General features: G+C 37.9%; 1 protein-coding gene, 1 long non-coding RNA gene and 1 pseudogene across 12 annotated transcripts; 2 read left to right on the top strand and 1 right to left on the bottom strand.

The window, feature by feature from the left end:
- Positions 1-614: 614 nt before the first annotated feature.
- On the top strand, positions 615-1545 carry LOC149391315 (uncharacterized). Of its 2 annotated transcripts, none has more exons than XM_089621136.1 (2): positions 615-737; positions 983-1545. In XM_089621136.1, the coding sequence occupies exons 1-2, from the start codon at positions 641-643 to the stop codon at positions 1390-1392; spliced, it is 507 nt and encodes a 168-aa protein (XP_089477262.1). In that variant the 5' UTR covers positions 615-640; the 3' UTR covers positions 1393-1545. The 2 variants fall into 2 exon arrangements, with proteins under 2 accessions (XP_089477262.1, XP_089477261.1); XM_089621135.1 differs by having other exon boundaries at positions 966-1545.
- Positions 1546-13011: 11466 nt separating this feature from the next.
- LOC149391313 (uncharacterized) lies at positions 13012-17029 on the bottom strand. 10 transcript variants are annotated; one of them, XR_016300185.1, is made up of 7 exons: positions 16894-17029; positions 16576-16736; positions 16195-16337; positions 15922-16002; positions 15453-15761; positions 13448-13506; positions 13012-13244 (listed from the first exon to the last, which is right to left on the bottom strand). It is a non-coding gene; the product is annotated as an uncharacterized LOC149391313 (long non-coding RNA). The 10 variants fall into 10 exon arrangements; XR_016300184.1 differs by having other exon boundaries at positions 16576-17029; XR_016300187.1 differs by having other exon boundaries at positions 15453-15752; positions 16576-17029.
- LOC149391314 (proteasome subunit alpha type-3 pseudogene) lies at positions 14192-15166 on the top strand (annotated as a pseudogene).
- Positions 17030-17634: the final 605 nt, after the last annotated feature.

The raw sequence follows: 17634 nt of genomic DNA, 5'->3' as shown, positions 1-17634 counted from the left end.
AGCGTAGTAGCCGCTGCACCATACCGCTCTGTCCCCTTCGACATGAACCTTTGCCGCAAAGGAACCTTTGCCTCCTTTACCTATTTTGATCATGTAATTTATTTCCTAGATATATACTTGCACACCATACCCTTACTTCTTTATTGTATAAAATATACTCTAATTTTATACAAAATGATACCATAACTTTTTAGTTTTGCAAATATATACCCTAACTGTTTTTAGGAACTTGTAAATTTATGAACCAATACATATAGTTCGAAGATTTTACTAGATGCCACATAATAAATACCATTTGAGAGAACTTTGAAGAAAATATAAATGATATAATTTGTATATAGTAAAACTATAGGGCAATGAAAGCTTACATTAAATTGAATACGATAGACAAACCGAATTTGAAGGTCTTCAAACTATTATTTTGAAGACACATAATCGTGTTTCATTTTCGTGATAAAAAAATATGCTTTAGTTTAAGGAAAAAAAAATGCAATTTTTAAAAATAAAATTAAATGGACAATATCGGACAGGCCTGGTCCATTCGCTGTTTCAAGTTTCAACCCACTCAAACCTAAGCCCATTACTACACTATATATATATATATATATATATATACAAATGGAGGCGGAATCAGAAGAAGATGACGATATCAATTGCTCCGACGCCGTTCTTCGCCACACTCAATCGCACTCAAGTAAATCTACGAATTTCCAGCCATCAAAAAGGGGTCGGAAGAGGTATATAACTCCGTTATATTTGTTGTTATATCTTATAGTTTCTTTGCTTTTATTTCCATTATCTTACTATTCTGCTGATTTTCATATTAGTTCTTCGTTATACTGTTAACTCAACTATATATGCTGTTATAGTTTATATTTTCTTGCTGAGTTTTTATCTTATGGGTCGCTTGCTTGGGGTTTATTTAGGACTTTTTTTTTTTTTTTTTTTTTTTTTTTTTTTTACAGAAAGTGTTCCATGGCAGACATATTCGATTCGTCCCTGAACTTGGAGCAAACCCACTTGAAGGAAGGCTTCGAGGAAGGGTTCAAGGACGGCCTAGTCTCCGGCGAGGAAGAGGCGCGGCAAGTGGGGCTCAAAGTGGGCTTCGAGGTCGGCGAGGAACTCGGCTTCTACAGAGGCTGCGTCGGGATCTGGATCTCCGCCGCAAGATTAGACCCGACCCGGTTCTCGCCCCGGGTCTCGAAGAGCATAACGCAGTTGGAAGAGATGGTTGACAAGTACCCACTGATGGAGCCAGAGGACGACAAGGTTCAGGAGATCATGGACGGCCTCAGACTGAAATTCAGAGCCGTTTGCGCTTCAATGGGAGCCAAGCTCGATTACAATGGGTATCCTAAATCCTCTTCCGACCCTAACCAGATGGAGTTTTAGGGTTTGAGATTAAGACGGTCGGTCCCCAATGTTTGTACGCCAATAATAAAAAAATAAAAGATCTTTCTATTTAAAAAAATTTAGGACATTTTTTTTTACATTTATTACTTTGTCATTTTTGCTGATTCAAATAGTATAGTTTCGTGTTTCTTATTTTATTTAAGTTCTATTGTTTTACTATGTTAACTAATTCTCTTGCTTTCAATTCAGTTTACTTAAGGTTTATATTGCGTTAATTTAGCATAAACTTATTATTTTACTTGGGAGTACTCTATATTATCGAATGGCTATATATTTTATCTTTCGTTGTCTGTATCACATTGTTTATATACGAGTAAATGTCCCATCACATCGACGACGAAACGAGCCGGTCGTGAAAATGGTAAGTTTTAGTTATTAGCTTGACGTGATCACTTTCCGACACACGGCAAGCCGAACGACAGGGACAGAAGCATATAACTGGCACTTTCAGTGTAAGTTTTTTTTAATACTAAATCATGTAATTTCATAGTATGTTTGTACATTTGATAATATTTTAATTTTGATAGGATGATTTCACATGCCAGACAACAAAGAACTTTGTGTTAAGCTCAACAAACATACAGCAAAGGAATGATTGGGACAATGATCTGAAGAGAAATTGGGAAGAACAAGAGACAGGAAATCCAAATATTATTTGCCTTGGATTGGTGTCAAAGTGGTCTAGAGTTCCTTATTTTCAGGATCAAGATTGGCCTTTTATTTTTATTTCTTTGGGATCCCTTCCCTTTCGGGCCGGCGTGTTTGTTTTGCGTGAGGTCCGAGGGCCTAGGGTTTGTTCCATCTCCAGAATTTTCACCTTGCAAATTTATCAACTATTCAGTAAAAAAAATTGTTCCATAGAAATAGTTACACTTATAAAACTTAGAACAAGTTCCTCTGCAAATTGGAGCGGACAGTGTCAACTTATATCAGTGAGCATCTCTTTTATGTCTAATAAATGATATCTTAGACCGTTTGGAGCATTATCAGGCCAACATTTTCCGAAGCATGTTTGGATGCAATTATGGTATAAGGAAATTGACATTAATAATAGATGTCACTGATCAAATATAGCCCAATATCCACGATATATTCATTTAAACGAAAAAAAGGAAAAATTCCTTCTGATTTTCTTCTGAACTTCCCTCACATTGCTTCATTTTTTTTGTCCATCTTATAAACAAAAATGGTGAGTTTGTTTTAGGGTTTGTTAAATTTAAATGGTTTCATAATTATTTATATGACATTATCTCAAAATCTTTGAGTATGGAGTTCTTAGGATTGTTTATAGTATGAATTATTTTCTCTGTGATTTTAGGTTTTGTTTCGAAGATTTTGGGTCTGAGGGTTTAAAGTTTTCCATGAATTTTCAGTGATTAAGATTGTTTTGAGATGAAATTTTGAGTATTTTTTGTATGAAATTTTGGGTTTGTTTTGCTTAGACATTTAGGATTTTTTTGCTATGAAGTTTACACCGTTAAGGTTACTTTTTGGTATTATTTGAAGGGATTTCGAAGATTTATCATTGATTTGTTTTGGAAAGATTTGTGAGGATTATGCAGTTTGGATATTTTGCACATACTTTTAGTAATATTTGTGTCAAAATTCGAAGTTTTTACCTTTGATTGATTCTTTATTTCGAACTTTTCTCATTGTTTTATGACAACTTATCATTTTTTTGCAGCCACCAAAATATATATTGTTAGTTCTTATCTGTAAGGAGTACGGTGGCCAATTAAGTTCCAGAGGCACCAGGTACTTAAAGGAAACCAGCACACGGTTTAATGTGTTCGGATTACTCGCTAGGTTGAAGGACACACCGTTTAGTTGGATCGATTCCCTTTACTTTACGGGGTTCAATTTCAAAGGTGTTATTGTAGACTAACTTCTGCAACGACGCATCCAACAAAGAGGTCCGGATGCAATTTATTTGGCATCGGTAAGAAACCTATCCGTTTCGGAAGAAATGAGTTTGCTTTGATGACCGGACTACAGTTTAGTGCCCTTCCGTCAACCGAAGAATTCAAGAAGCGCATTTCAAGCAACCGTCTGTTGAAGACATATTTTCCTGACCCCGAACACCATGACGACAACGACAAAAAAAATACTTCACAAGCCACCGTCTGTTGCCGATTTAGAGGTAGCTGTTCTTAAATGCACGAACAAAGAAGACTGTTACAAGCTTGGACTTTGTTTGATTGTGGGAGGTGTGATACGAGGAAATGATAATTTGCAAGGTATTTGTGAGGAGTTGTTGAGTATGATTGATGAGCTCACATACTTTATGGCGTTTCCGTGGGGCCACATTAGTTGGGCTGCCACTCTCGAGGGGTTGCTAGCGACGGACCCAAAACACCCTCGTAACTTATACGAGAAGCGATGTGAGAAGCAGAAGAAGGTTCAAGACGCAAAGTATGTGGTCCCGGGTTTCTTCATTCGGTTCAATTTTGGGCGTACGAGGCCATACAATTTGTCGGTGTAGAATATGGCAAGAAATTGAGCGAGGATAGCATTCCGAGACTGCTCAAATGGGTGAGTATGAAACAAGCAAGACAGAATGGGTTCACAAAAAAGTTAATCCGACAGAGCGTATGTTTTCTCACTTTATTTTCTTCGAAGATTTTATGTACATTTTCAGGTTCATTTCGATGTTTTAGAACTATTACGTATGATTAATTTCAAAGTTTTGTTTTATAGGTGGAGGCAACACCGACTCTTGAGCCTACCGATGGTGAGAAGAAGTATCTCCCCATGCTCGAGAGACACTCATCACTATACCAGATTATCCGGGTTACAGTTCTGTTGTAGCGCACAAGAAGTCAGCGTACGTGAACGAAAAGGGCGTTGGCCCATCACCTGGAGATGAGAAGTTTTCAATGCTAGAACGGCGTTTGACTGATGTGGAGCATAATGTTATGAAAATGTGTAGAGAGCAGAAGGTCATGAGGAAGCAAATCATGAGGTGGCAAAAAGACATGACTGAGAAACTCAATTATTTGGTGAGTGTCATCCCGGGAAGCGCTACACAAGAGAAGAGGTATCCACCGGAGAAGTATCCACAACAGAGGTCATCATCTCCACATGGTAATCTGTCTCAACTGTTAATTTCGTAGTTTTTAATTTTATATTGTTACTGATTTCGAAGTTTTATGGCGTTTGTTATATACTGTTTCGAATATTACTTATTAATTCTTGGTGTTTTGTGACTGAATTTTGGGTAGTAATGAATGATGAAGGTTTATTTTTTGAGTGTGACGAAGCTGTCAATATTTATGATAAAACTTTGGATCCTCCGGATGATGATGATATCGGTAATGGTGAAGAAGAAGAGGATGGTGAGGAAGATGACGATGAAGCTGATGACAACAATGGAGAGGATGAAGATGAAGACGATGATGAAGAAGTGAAGGAAAGCACCGTGGCAAGCCCCGAGACGGCTAGCACTGTGGCAGCCCCCGAGACGGCAAGCACAGTGGCAACCCCTGATGACGACGACTTCGTCAACCCTCCGGCGAAAAAAGACCCTCCGGCAAAAGAATCTGTCCGCGTCTATGGTAAGTTCATGTTGATTTCAAACTGTTTTGCATATATTTAATGGTTTATTTTCTCAATTTCAAATTTGTTTGTGTTTTTTTAATTATTTTATGTTGGATTGTGTAGTTTCGAAGAGAAGGAGCAAGTGGCCCATAAAATATGATGATTACACTCCGTTGAACACAACCAAACTGAAAACAATGAAAAAATGGTGATGAAAATTGGATGAAAACAATGAAAAAGTTTGTACTATTTTTGGAGACTAGTTTTTTTGGATGAAAATTGGGTTTGTAATGTTTGATGATAATTACTTTGGTAGTTTAATGAAATCCCTTACATAAAATTTCTGAATTGTCTGAAATCCATGACATAAAATAACTGAAAAGTCTGAATTCCATTACATAAAATACCTGAAATGTCTGAAATCCAACACATAAATAACTCGAAGTTTTGAAATCAAAGAAATAAAATAACTGAAAAATATGAAATCTATTACATAAAATTTCTGAAATGTCTGAAATCCACGACATAAAATAACTAATGTCTGAAATCCAAGACATAGAATCCAATACTACTTGCGAAAAGTACACGACTTCCTATTATGTCCTCGACCTCTACAAATACTACATTTACGCTGAACAACAATTACTTCACCTTGAGACGGCAAATGTTTGATCTTGCGCCTTCCTTCATTGCTCTTCTTCTTCGGGCGACCTACGGGGTTTTTCACAACAGGTACCTTGACCTCCATATTCAACAAGTCTTCTGGAGCATTCCACTCGTGTTCAGGACCACAAGGGTACACAGCATCCATGTACGCTGCTCTCCAACTTTCTACTCGATAGAAAGGGTGACACAATGAATACACATCGATGTTACGCTTTGTTGCGACACACGTCGCATGCAGGCAAGGGAGACCAAGAAGTTGAAACAACCCGCATGTGCATTCTTTTGTGAACATGTTTACTGTGTCATCCTCGTCTCTATCAAGTACTAAGAACTCATGTTGCATAAGCCCGAATATTGCAAATGACGACCCTTTTGAACTTGAAGTCGTAAGTCCTCATCAAATTTTGGACTCAATTTGGTCTTCGCGTTTCCAGATTTTTTCTCTCCGCTTGAAGAACCATTCTTAAAGAGTTAATCGAATGCATTACACCATGCTACAAATTGGGAATGTTCTAGCGTCCTTTATCCTCTTGTTGAAGCTTTCTGCATAGTTACTCGTCAATAAATTGTACCTGTTGTTAAAATATTCGAAATCGCTTTGTAAATCTACAACATATCTCTGTTGTTATGCTAAGAAACAAACCAAAATCTTCGAAATTAAGTACTACCAGCTTGTGAACTTACCTTTTTCCAAGAAAGTACGACCGAGCAAACCTTTCAATTCCAATGTCTTCGAGATATTTAGCAATGTTTGGATCTTTACGCCTTAGCTTCTCAAATTGAGCATGAAAAACAGATGTTCTCTAGCATAACATGCGCTATACATCTCTGGGCCACAAACATCGATTTTGAACACATGAGCAACATTCATACTTAGATACTGGTAGCAGATCCCGTGATAACACTCTGGATACACAAATGATATAGAATGAAGGATACTTATGTGCCTAAAACAAAGCGTTTGAAACATAAATATTAGATCAACTAAATATTCGAAATTTACTTTTCAGAAAACCTAAAATCTGTGAAATAACATTCCAAAATTGTCAAAACAAAACTAAAATCTTCGAAATTAAGTACTTGTCAGATATGAAACAAAGATCTTACGGGGAACCGATGGTCTCTCTCAGTTTTCGAAGGAAGTAGGTCCAAGAGTGATTATTTTCGGTGTCTACAACATCAAATGCAAGTGGAAACAATTGGTCATTTGTATCTAATGCAATCGCTGATAATATCTGCCCTCCGTGCTTTGTCTTCAAGAAATTACCATCGATACATATCACAGGTCAACACGATGCAAATCCCCGTATACAAGCTCCAAGGGCCCAAAAACAGTATCGAAATCGACTACCGGAGTCAGTAACCAAACTTGGATTTTTTTGTTTTAATGCTTAGAAGTAAGCAGGTAACCGCTTGCATGACTCGTCAAGTGTACCCCTCATGTACCCAATTTCCGTCTCCTTGCATCTCCAAGCCTTCTCGTAACTCAAATTTATCACATACTCATTTCTTACATCTTCTATGATGTTCCTTGGTGTATATGATGTTGATTGAAGACTATACTTATGCTTGATAACATGTCCTACAATCCATGGTGCAGCTTGAAGTTGGCCACTAGCAGGGGCATCAATCGACAAGTATGTGCAGAAACATACACACTCACTTCGAACAAATCACTGTTTGGTGGTTTATTCCCTCACAATTTCCAAGTACAATCACCAGCTTTGCACTTGACTACCCACTGACTCGTGCTTGTTTCGAAGACCCTATACTGAAAGCTCTTTCTCATGGCAAGCATGGCAACTTTAGTTTTCAAATCAGACTTGTTATAAAAAATTTGCCCAACACATATGTCCGAAGAAATGCCGATGGATGAAGGCGTACTTCCATTTTCCTCCAAATCGGGAATTGAAAGACGTGGATCCCATAATTTCGACTTCTTATGAGGCGTCACCGGTACTGGCTGTGACATGAGAATATCATTATCATTTATAACCGGATCATCCTCACAATAAAACCCTCTTACATCAAAATCTTCCTCATCATCGTCATCTTCATCTTCCTCATCATCACCATCCTTATCTTCCTCATCATCACCCTCTTCATCACATGGCGCCTGAAAATCATTCACCTCGACGCTAGTACCTAAGCATGCTACCTGAGAATTTGGGGTTTTGGTGAAACTGCCCTGCTTGGACCCCTGAGAGCTGCATCAACAATGTTTCTTTTCACGGGGGTTACGCACAATGAAATCCTCGGCTTCGAGTGACCATAATTCTCTAAAATAAATGCCGTCACACTAGCGTCCGATGCCAAAATGAGAGGAGGCATTGGTTTTCCAGCCCAAACATAAGCAGCTTCAAGTTTCAAATTGTATAACGACTCATCGACACAAAAAGCTTCGTACATAGCGATTAATAGCTCTGCCCAAGATATGTCTTTCGCTAGTGCACGCAGTTCGAATCGCGATTCATTAGTATATTCCCATTTTGTACCTTTGTTCACCAAAGTACCATTAAATAAACAACATATATTAACGTTTGGACCTGTTAAGAAGTTAAAAAGTATACATTAGAAGTCAAATCTGTACAAGGTAAAAAGATCGAAATGCAATCGAAATAAGAGCTATAAAGTTCGAAATTACAGACAACAAATTCGAACTTTTTCCTGGATCCCAAATAAAATGACGAACCCAAACTCATTTTTTCAGCAAATCAAACAAATCTCTTACAAAATATCATCGAATTAGGGATCGAAACTTACCCATTTTTCTGCTCTCAAGTGGTTAACTACATAGAAGGCCCAACAAATTTGAGTTTAAAGGAATTAGAGCGTGTGCATCGTCCGTTCCTGCTTCGTCGTTCCTGCTTGTTGACTTGGGGACATGCAAATGGAGGAAATGGCTGTGGAAAACACACAGGGCCATCAAGCTTGAGACGGTGAATATACACCTCTTAGTTTGGAAGTTCAAATGAATGAAGAGGCTATGGATGAATATGATTTGTTAGGGATCCATGGGGTTCATGAGGTACCTCATTTTTGTATTCCTCTTCTGTTATACATTTCGTGATATTAAGCAAATTGTTTTTTTTTTATGTTTGACAGATATATGACCTGAACACATCAAATCCCCTCATCCTTATTAAAGAATCACCTTTGATGATAGAATAGACCTGATATAGACGCAGCCCCGATAAGTTTACTCATTCTAGAAAGGCATTGCCATATTGATTGCATCCATCCGCAAATGCTTCAACAAAGCCGCTTTGTTTGTATATAATCCTTTTTTACGCTTATCGGAGATAAAATGTCCAACACGTCAGTATCGATAGTATCATATGATTCTGGAGCCGTACATGAACACCTTCCATTGTCTTGGTTCGATACCTTCTCTTTTCTTTGGGATCGAGTGGGTGGCTGTGGCGGAAGAGGAGGCTCTGCCTGGTGTTGAGTCGGTGGTGGAGCCTCTAGCGACAAAATAATCGGTGACAGAGGCCCTCTATGTTGGGATGTCGATGTCGCCTGGATAAAAGTATTGATGTCATCCAACCCAATGGTAACATTGACGAAAGCCTCCGGACTTGGTAACTCTCATTCACGTGACTCAGATATAAGGCTCGGCATGTTTGAAATGATCCTGGTTCGATTGCCAGTAAATCCATTCTCGCTTGTGTTTGGTGTTAGAGTGGATCCAACCCGTGGAGAAGAGGTTCCATCCGTTTTTTTATCCTCAAATGGCTTTTGACTAATCTCAAGTACAAGATTCAACTTCGTCCGGCTGGGTTCGTTCTTCCTCAAATGCAAATAATATTGCAAACTTTCATTGTCGTCTATGGTTGGTGGTATGAGCCGTCAAATTCGTGTTTGACGATGATTGAATGCGTTGCAGGGGTCACGTTCAACCGAGCGTACAATGTTTACATCAAGCTTGGGTAATTCAAGTTAGTAGGCAGTAAAAGTGTAAGAGTACCACCTTCTTGGTCTATGACCGGTTATACCCACTTCTCGCTATGCTTAGCATATAAACATATTTTCGCTATCCCTGTATACGTTTGGTCACATTAGATATAAGTACTAAAACAAGGTTGTTAACATCGAAATACATCCAGTTCGTCGTGACACTTGTAAAACTCGTGAAAACAATAAAACTCCATTTTTGGCGAACTAATCGCTCAGAAATGTATTGAAACCACTTTCAAAATGAATGAAATCACTTAAACTTGTTCTTATTTGTTAAAAATACGACGAACTAACCAAAATATGTTGGAATAATTTTTGGATCTCAACCCAAATCTCTTGAGCAACGAAGAAGACGAGTTCAGAGTTCCATACGAGGAAGAAGACGAGCCCAACCCCGACCCACGCTGAGACAATAACCAACGAAGAAGATGAGAATATTTATTTCAAGTTTGGACTTTTAAAATTGGTTTAGCATTCAAACCTAGAATTTGCAGAAATAGGACGTGCGTTTGGATTCCAGCAAGAGGAAGAGAGAAGGATTCCGGTGAGCCTCGTGAAGAAGGATTCTGGTGACCGAAAACTGAAGAAAGAGGGATGGCTTAGAAGAATGAAAACTAAAGAAATGAAATCTTTTCTTCTCGGCTCATTGATTGTAGTCTGGCTCGGTGTTATCGGTCGAAACAGTCAAACCCTTTGAGTCTCCGATTGTGAACTCCGTGGCACGACTCCGATTGTGAACTCTATGGCATAACTCCGGTTGTGAACTCCGTGGCACAACTATGCTGCACAAAGAAGAACGGACGGCTTAGAAGAATGAAAACTGAAGAAAGAGGGAGAAGACGTGACTGTCAAGAAAAGTGGGGGGAAAATTTAGTTTGAGGGTAGTTCAGAAAAAAATTAATTCTCTCACATACTTCTAGTACTACTTGTGTCAAATTTTGGGTTTTGGGCTATATTTGGCAAGTGACATCCATTTGGTATTATTAGTGTCAATCTCCCTATGGTATATAGCTTGAACGAGTAAGATATCGTATGCTTGTTCATATGAGCGAATGCAACATTTGAAATTTTATTTTGTACTAAGACTGTACATCTATTTTGTTCATGTATTTTTAATTAAAACATAACTTATTCAATTTATTTAACAAGTATACTAATTCGTTATTTATATTCGCAGAGGCATTCTAATGGTTTGACGTTAAGTCCACTCGTTGCGTGAGAGAGACTCCATCAAACCACTCATGGGAATGGACTACGCTTGCTGCTGGACAGTACTATGTAAGTTTAATTTAATTTTCAGTAACACTTCATGTCTTCAATTAATATAATTAATTTTGTAACTATTATATGCAGGCTCGGATCGTAGATCAGGTAGTTGATATACGACGACAAGCTTAGGTCCGAGGGGAATACCTGAGCCAAGACACTGCGGAGGAGGCTGCGATGGCTATTGTTCTTGGCACGCGACATGATTGGACTACAGGAATAGGTCAATTGATCACTCGTTCGGATCAGTTAGAAGTCAAGGCTCACAATATCGAGACTGAACCTTCATCAGCTCAAGTCCACAAGGACCCCACGCAAGAGAAAAAAGATGTTTACGCTATGAAGGGCATTGATAGACCTAACTGGTGCATACGACGCCTTATCTAAAGGAGCGTTCGACCCAGAGGTTGCGTCGAAGTTCAGCCAGATTGCGATTTATTACGGGTCGCGATTATCGAGCTCCCTGCGTATATCATCCAAGCGCCCCCCGGAGGCACGACGAAGATCATCTGAGGATCATCCATCATCACGGCTCGAGCAAGTACATGAAGTCGTGGCTCCAACCGTGATGTGTCCGGATATGGACCAGGTGGAAAACGCGCATCAGGCGGTTGACGTTGATCTCATATTTGTTATTTAGACATTTTCTTATGTTCATACTATTTTTATTTTGTTTAAACTTTTAATTAGTTTTGTTACTACGTATTTTGGTATAAATGAAATTTGGGATTTCATGTTTTTAAAACTTAAATTAAATGAAATTTGAAAATTTTAATTAGAGTCTCGGAACATATAATGTTAAAAAAAACAAAAAAAAAACAGTAATATTAGAAGCAACCATCCGCTTATAATGTCGCTTCTAAATATTATCTGCAAAATGGTGAGAAAACATTAGAAGCGAAAATGAGATTCTAAAAAGCTTCCTCGCCATTTCACGGGAGCCATTTTCGACGTCGAATTTGGACTTGGAAGTGACCCTAGAGGCGATAGGTCGCTTCGAAAGTGTCGCTTCTAATTTTTAGAAGCGACTACATTTTAGAAGCGATTTTTGTCACTTTCAAAGATCATTTAGAAGCGACTTTTTGACCTTTATAATCGATTTTTTGTCGCTTTTAATTGCCTTTTTGTAGTAGTATTTGGTCCATTCATTAACCTTTGAGGGTATTCTGAAAGAGCTAATAAGTTGCTCGAATTTTAGTGTGGTTTTTATTTCGTTTGTCGGAAGTTCTCATACAATGTGCTTTCATCTGATTCCATATTTGAATTATTGTTGTCTTAAGATCTCATTTTACGTTGTTAAGAAATGAAAGATATTTGTACTCTAGATTCATATATTCATTATCTATTAAAAAAATTTGAGCTACCTTTATAAAAAAAAATATAACAATAGAGTCAAATTTATTATTTAATTTTTAGGTGACAATTCAAACTTCATCTCGACAATCCTGAGCAGTGCCCCTAAATCTTTTACGGGACATTATTCTTCCCAATAAGTTTTCACTACAAAAAATTTGGCCTCTAACTACTGCCGAACGCTGTAGTCATTTTAAATCCACTACAGTTTACTGACTGTCATCTATTGCACTGGAGTCTTATCTCTTTGATTATGACTCCAGTGTTTGGCCGTAGTGTATCTGTTTTTTAAGACTGTAGTTAAAATATATAACTACATTGTTTAGATGTAGTCTTACTAGTGGCATCTATAAACACTACAACGTTATGCTGTAGTTATATAGAACTCAATTACATAAGATAAAAAAAACTACAGTTTTAACAAGTAGTCTTAATTGAGTCAATTAGACTGACTACAGCGTTTTTGTGGCATCTATTGCACTGAAGTCTTATCTCTTTGTCTATGACTCCAGTCTTTTCTGTTGAAGACTACATCTTTAAAATGTAGTTGTTGAAGTTAAGAGTGTATAAACACTACAGCTTTAGAAAATAGTTTTAATTAATTGAATTTGACAGACTACTGTGTTTTTGTGGCATCTATTGCACTAGAGTCTTATCTATTTGTCTATAACTTCAGTCTTTTATGTTGAAGACTACATCTTTTAGGTGTAGTTTATATTCATGAAGTTATATTTTAACAATATAGACTACATCTTTTAGGTGTAGTAAAATACATTTATAATAAATAAATATCTAAAAAACACCTAATAATTTCAAAAAAAAAACTCATATTTCAATAAATCAATCATAAATCTCATTTCATTACAAGTATGTCAAACACACAACAAATTCCAAAACTTCCACAACAAATTACAAGTATGGCATTCAAAAGTCAAGACGTTCACAAAATGTACCAAATCATTATGGAATTGGAGACCTCACCTTCTCGGAGCTCGTTATTTATCAGAGATTTCACAACGACGCTGCCAGTGAGACATGAGGAGGCCAACCTAAAGGCGGGAGATGGCGGACACAACCATTAAATCAATAATAAATCTCATTTACATAAATATCATTGTAGCATACAAACACATAATAATAATATCCAAATATACCAAGTATAATTTGTTTTTCACAATCCATTCAAAGGTCTTTAGTGAGGAAACCCAAATAACAAGAAAGGGAAGATCAAACAGTATGACATAAGTTTTACCTGAAATGCCACACCAATGCACTCCCCTTGGTCGTTGCAGGCAAGACCACCACTATTACCTAAACTTGAGCATAAGCCATGACTTAAGAAATAAACTTGAGGGCTGCATTATTACTTCATTAGCACAGAAAATAAAACAATACATATCATGGCAGAAAATGCTTGCACAAGTATACAAAATCTAAGCTAGATGAAAAAAAAACAGGATGGTATGTATGAGAAAACATATACCAGAAAAAATTATTCATTCATATTATTATACTAGGTGTAAAACGTGCTTCGCACGTGGGGATATGAAATTAATTTGGCAAGGAACGAAATAAAAGAGTAAATTGATATTAGGTAACATATATATACCATCAATACTTACTGTACTTGAAACAAAAGTTCTAATAATACAGACAATACCAAAACGAGCACACTGATATTAGCTTACATATATATACCATCAATACTTAAGTACTATGCCCTTATAGTGATATATGTACAATACAAAAACAAACTAAAGTGCACCGCCACAAACTCTCTGTTGCCGACATTAACCAATTTGGATAAAAAAAAACTAATCCCTAATCCATATTCCACATAAATAGGTAGTGTATGGAAATTTCATCTCTAGTTCCATTTTGCTTTTTTTACCTTTAGGTAGTATAGCAGATCGTTATCATTCTTATTCGCGTAATTTAGCTTCAGTATCTTAGCCCTTTGTAAATATCATTTTCTAATGAACAAGAATATTGCAGAGAAAGAGGTTTAGTGATTTGAATCTGAAGTGAGGAAGGATGAGCAGCATCAGGACAGGATACGATCTGTCGGTGACGACGTTCTCGCCGGACGGGAGAGTGTTTCAGATCGAGTACGCGGCGAAGGTGGTGGACAACAGCGGCACGGTGGTGGGCCTAAAGTGCAGCGACGGCGTTGTCCTCGGCGTCGAGAAGCTCGTCGCCTCCAAGATGATGCTCCCCGGCTCCAACCGCCGCATCCACTCCGTCCACAGCCACTCCGGCATGGCCGTGGCTGGCTTGGCCGTGGATGGGAGGCAGATTGTGGCACGCGCCAAGTCGGAGGCAGGGAATTACCAGAGCGTTTACGGAGAGCAGATTCCGGTGAAGGAGCTGGCGGAGCGGGTGGCGAGCTACGTCCACCTCTGCACCTTCTACTGGTGGCTGCGGCCGTTCGGGTACGGTGTGATCTTAGCCGGCTACGACCGCGACGGCCCTCAGCTCTACATGGTCGAGCCGTCCGGCGTCTCCTACCGCTACTTGGGCGCCGCCATCGGCAAGCCAAGACTGAGATCGAGAAGCTCCCTCTGTCCCAGCTGACGTGCCGAGAAGCCATTGTGGAGGTGGCCAAGATCATCTACTCCGTCCACGACGACACCAAAGACAAAGACTTTGAGCTCGAGCTCACCTGGGTCTGCGGCGAATCCAACCGCCAACACCAGAAGGTTCCTCAGCACCTGTTTGAGGAGGCCAAGACCGCCGCCAAAGCTGCCTTGGAAGAAATGGATGCCGACTAAGCTTTTTCTCCATTGCTCTTTCTCTTTCTTCTTTTTTTTTAATTTTTTTTTTATAATTCCTCTAGTCATGTATAAGATGATGAACACACACTGAATTCCCCAACTTATTTCCCCTTTGTCGTCAACTTTGTTTTCTTGAAACCAATTGCACTCATCCATTCATTTGATTAGCCTATATACCTATACTAGCACTTCCTCAGCTAAAAAAAATGAACAAGAATATTCATTTACTTAAAAATCAGACGGTGCCAATTGATATTCATTTTTTCGAAAACAATTTTTTTTTTACTTTGTAGTTAATAACCAAAGACGTATCAAGACTATTTTATTATATATAACAAAACAACACCAAAAGGATAGAATGAGGTTTATTCATTCTTACTCAGACGCCAATAGAGGCATTTGCAGAGCCACAAAATACCAAATATTATTCAACACTTGCATAATTATTTACGTGTTTAAGAAGAACAAGCAGAATAACCATACCAAATTTTGAAGGCTAATCCCCGAGTCAAAGTTAGCTTTTCACATCCGGCGATGGCGTGTCGGAAATAGAAATCAGCTCTGATCGGAAGTTGTTTTCCTCTCCATTGGAGTCGTGTTTGGCGCTCTCTCCATTGACCTTTATTTTTCGTCAACGGCAATCAAAGACATCGTTTCTTCAATATGTCACAATCAAAGCTTTTCAATGGTCCATTATTTACAGACTCAGATTCATTGACCATACATAATGGAATCGAAATTCATCAAGTTTTGAGGATCGACTCGTTCTATCTAGATTCCATTCTTCATCCGCTAACACAAAATATGCATCAATAAATCAATTAAAAGTATAGCAATCAAAATAGTTAATGTCACGAGAAATATTCAAATAATAATAATAGGCTGATTCAGAAGCTACAAACCAATTTCTTTTTTGAACATCATATAGAGATAGAGAGAGAGCTATTCTTACCGAACAAGAGTATGCGTGTTTCGATGCCGAATCTGGAAATAAGAATCATTCGATTTAAGTTTGTAACACGACACTTAAACCCTGCCAGGAAAATTAATCCATCTTCTCGTTTATAATTTAGGACTAATTTACTTTTCATCTAACATCATCACAACATAACACTCACATCCACATAAAGCTAATTTACTTAGTATTCAATTATGGCTATATGAAAAGCCATCAGTTATGAACCAGCCCGCAAAATAAAAATTCAAAAGGTGAAAACTTATATACCTCTTCCCACCAGCTTCATCGTAACTATGGTGACGGCAGTTTCGGGCTTCATGTTGGGCACCACAGTCTACGCCGCCTCAGTGAATCGTTTTTGCTTCAAGTGGGAAGCAGCACATTCCACCAAAATATTTTTGGTGTCTTCACTAAAAAAATAATGATAAATTAGCAAACTTCATAAGCAGAGGCAAAGGCAAAGCAAACAATAGACTGAAAACAAGTTGACAGTAATTATTGAAAGAAGTAAGGAAATGTGTCCCATGACACCGTCATCTTCTCCCAAGGAATAACAACCACAATCCCAATCCAGATTAAAAAAGCATACTCACACATATCTATACGTTCAACAAGATCTGATAACAGAAAGGAAAAATCGTTTCGTACCTGATTCAACGCTGAAATTGAGGGAGAAGAAAACGTCGTAGGAGCAGAAATCGGCGAATGGTGGCGCAACTTAGAGGCGGCGGCGGATCAACCGAAAGTCTTTCAGATTGCTGCGGCGGCTAGGGTTAGGGTTTTGGGAGAGAGAATTCGCCGCCACATGGCTGTGAAGTGATACGAGAAACCAAAACTAGATTTAGGGAAATTTATGAAGAGGCAACGACTATTCCCAAAACTGGACTTATCTTTCGAGAAATTTGAAGAAGAAGAAGAGGGAAAGACTGATGAGAGAGATATCTGAAATTCAAGAGAGGGATTTACCGGCGAGCATGGTCGGGATGAGAAATTTGTGGTGGTGCTCGCGCGGTGTATCAATTTCTCTTCAGTTCTCTTTTTTCCTTTTTTCTCTTTGTTTTCGTTCAATTGGATATAATGGAGGGAAATTTTGCATATATTTCTCTTCAATTGTTTTCGTTCACATGTTTCTATACTTAAGTCAATTTGGCCAAATAAAATAGTGGAGGGAAATTTCTCTCATTGTAAATATTTTGGTAATTTTTTTATATTTTGAGTATTATCACTCCTTCTTTATATTTGACTGTAGTGAAAATGTACTAAATTTTAGTGGGAAATTTCCCTCCATTCTAAAGTGGTGAAATTTTAGTAATTTTTAATTTTTTGAGTATTATCACTACTTTTTTATATTGACTGTAGAGAAAAAAAAATGTCATTAACTACAGCTTTATATTCGACTAGAGTCTAATATAGGCCCAAAAAAAGGTGACAGTAGTCTGTCTTAAGAGACTCCATTAAAAGGCTAAACCAGAGTTTAAAAAAAAACTGTAGTTGTATCCCATATTTCTGGTAGTGTTTACTCCATTCCAATGTGAAAATCGAAGTAGATTGAAGCCAATTCTTACAAAGCGATGTTGGCATAGATTGAAGATGCTCATCTCTTCTTACGAATTGCGAATCTATTTTCAAATTAAAAAACTAACAAAACATTTTACTAAATTTGATGAGATATATATTCATATTCCTAAACTTTTCTTTATAAGTTAG

Source organism: Urtica dioica, chromosome 7 (genome assembly GCF_054948205.1).
Source record: "Urtica dioica subsp. dioica isolate 48M chromosome 7, U.dioica_male_clone48M_v1_H2, whole genome shotgun sequence".
Classification (NCBI taxonomy): domain Eukaryota; kingdom Viridiplantae; phylum Streptophyta; class Magnoliopsida; order Rosales; family Urticaceae; genus Urtica; species Urtica dioica.
The sequence above is the reverse complement of the archived record's forward strand: the minus strand, read 5'-3'. Positions and strand labels throughout refer to the sequence as shown.

Excerpts from the sequence above, each read along its gene's own strand:
- LOC149391315 (XM_089621135.1), top strand. The coding sequence starts at position 619 with ATGGAGGCGGAATCAGAAGAAGATGACGATATCAATTGCTCCGACGCC. Across the intron at positions 738-965 it reads TCAAAAAGGGGTCGGAAGAG|AAAGTGTTCCATGGCAGACA; the intron begins GTATATAACTCC and ends TTTTTTTTACAG.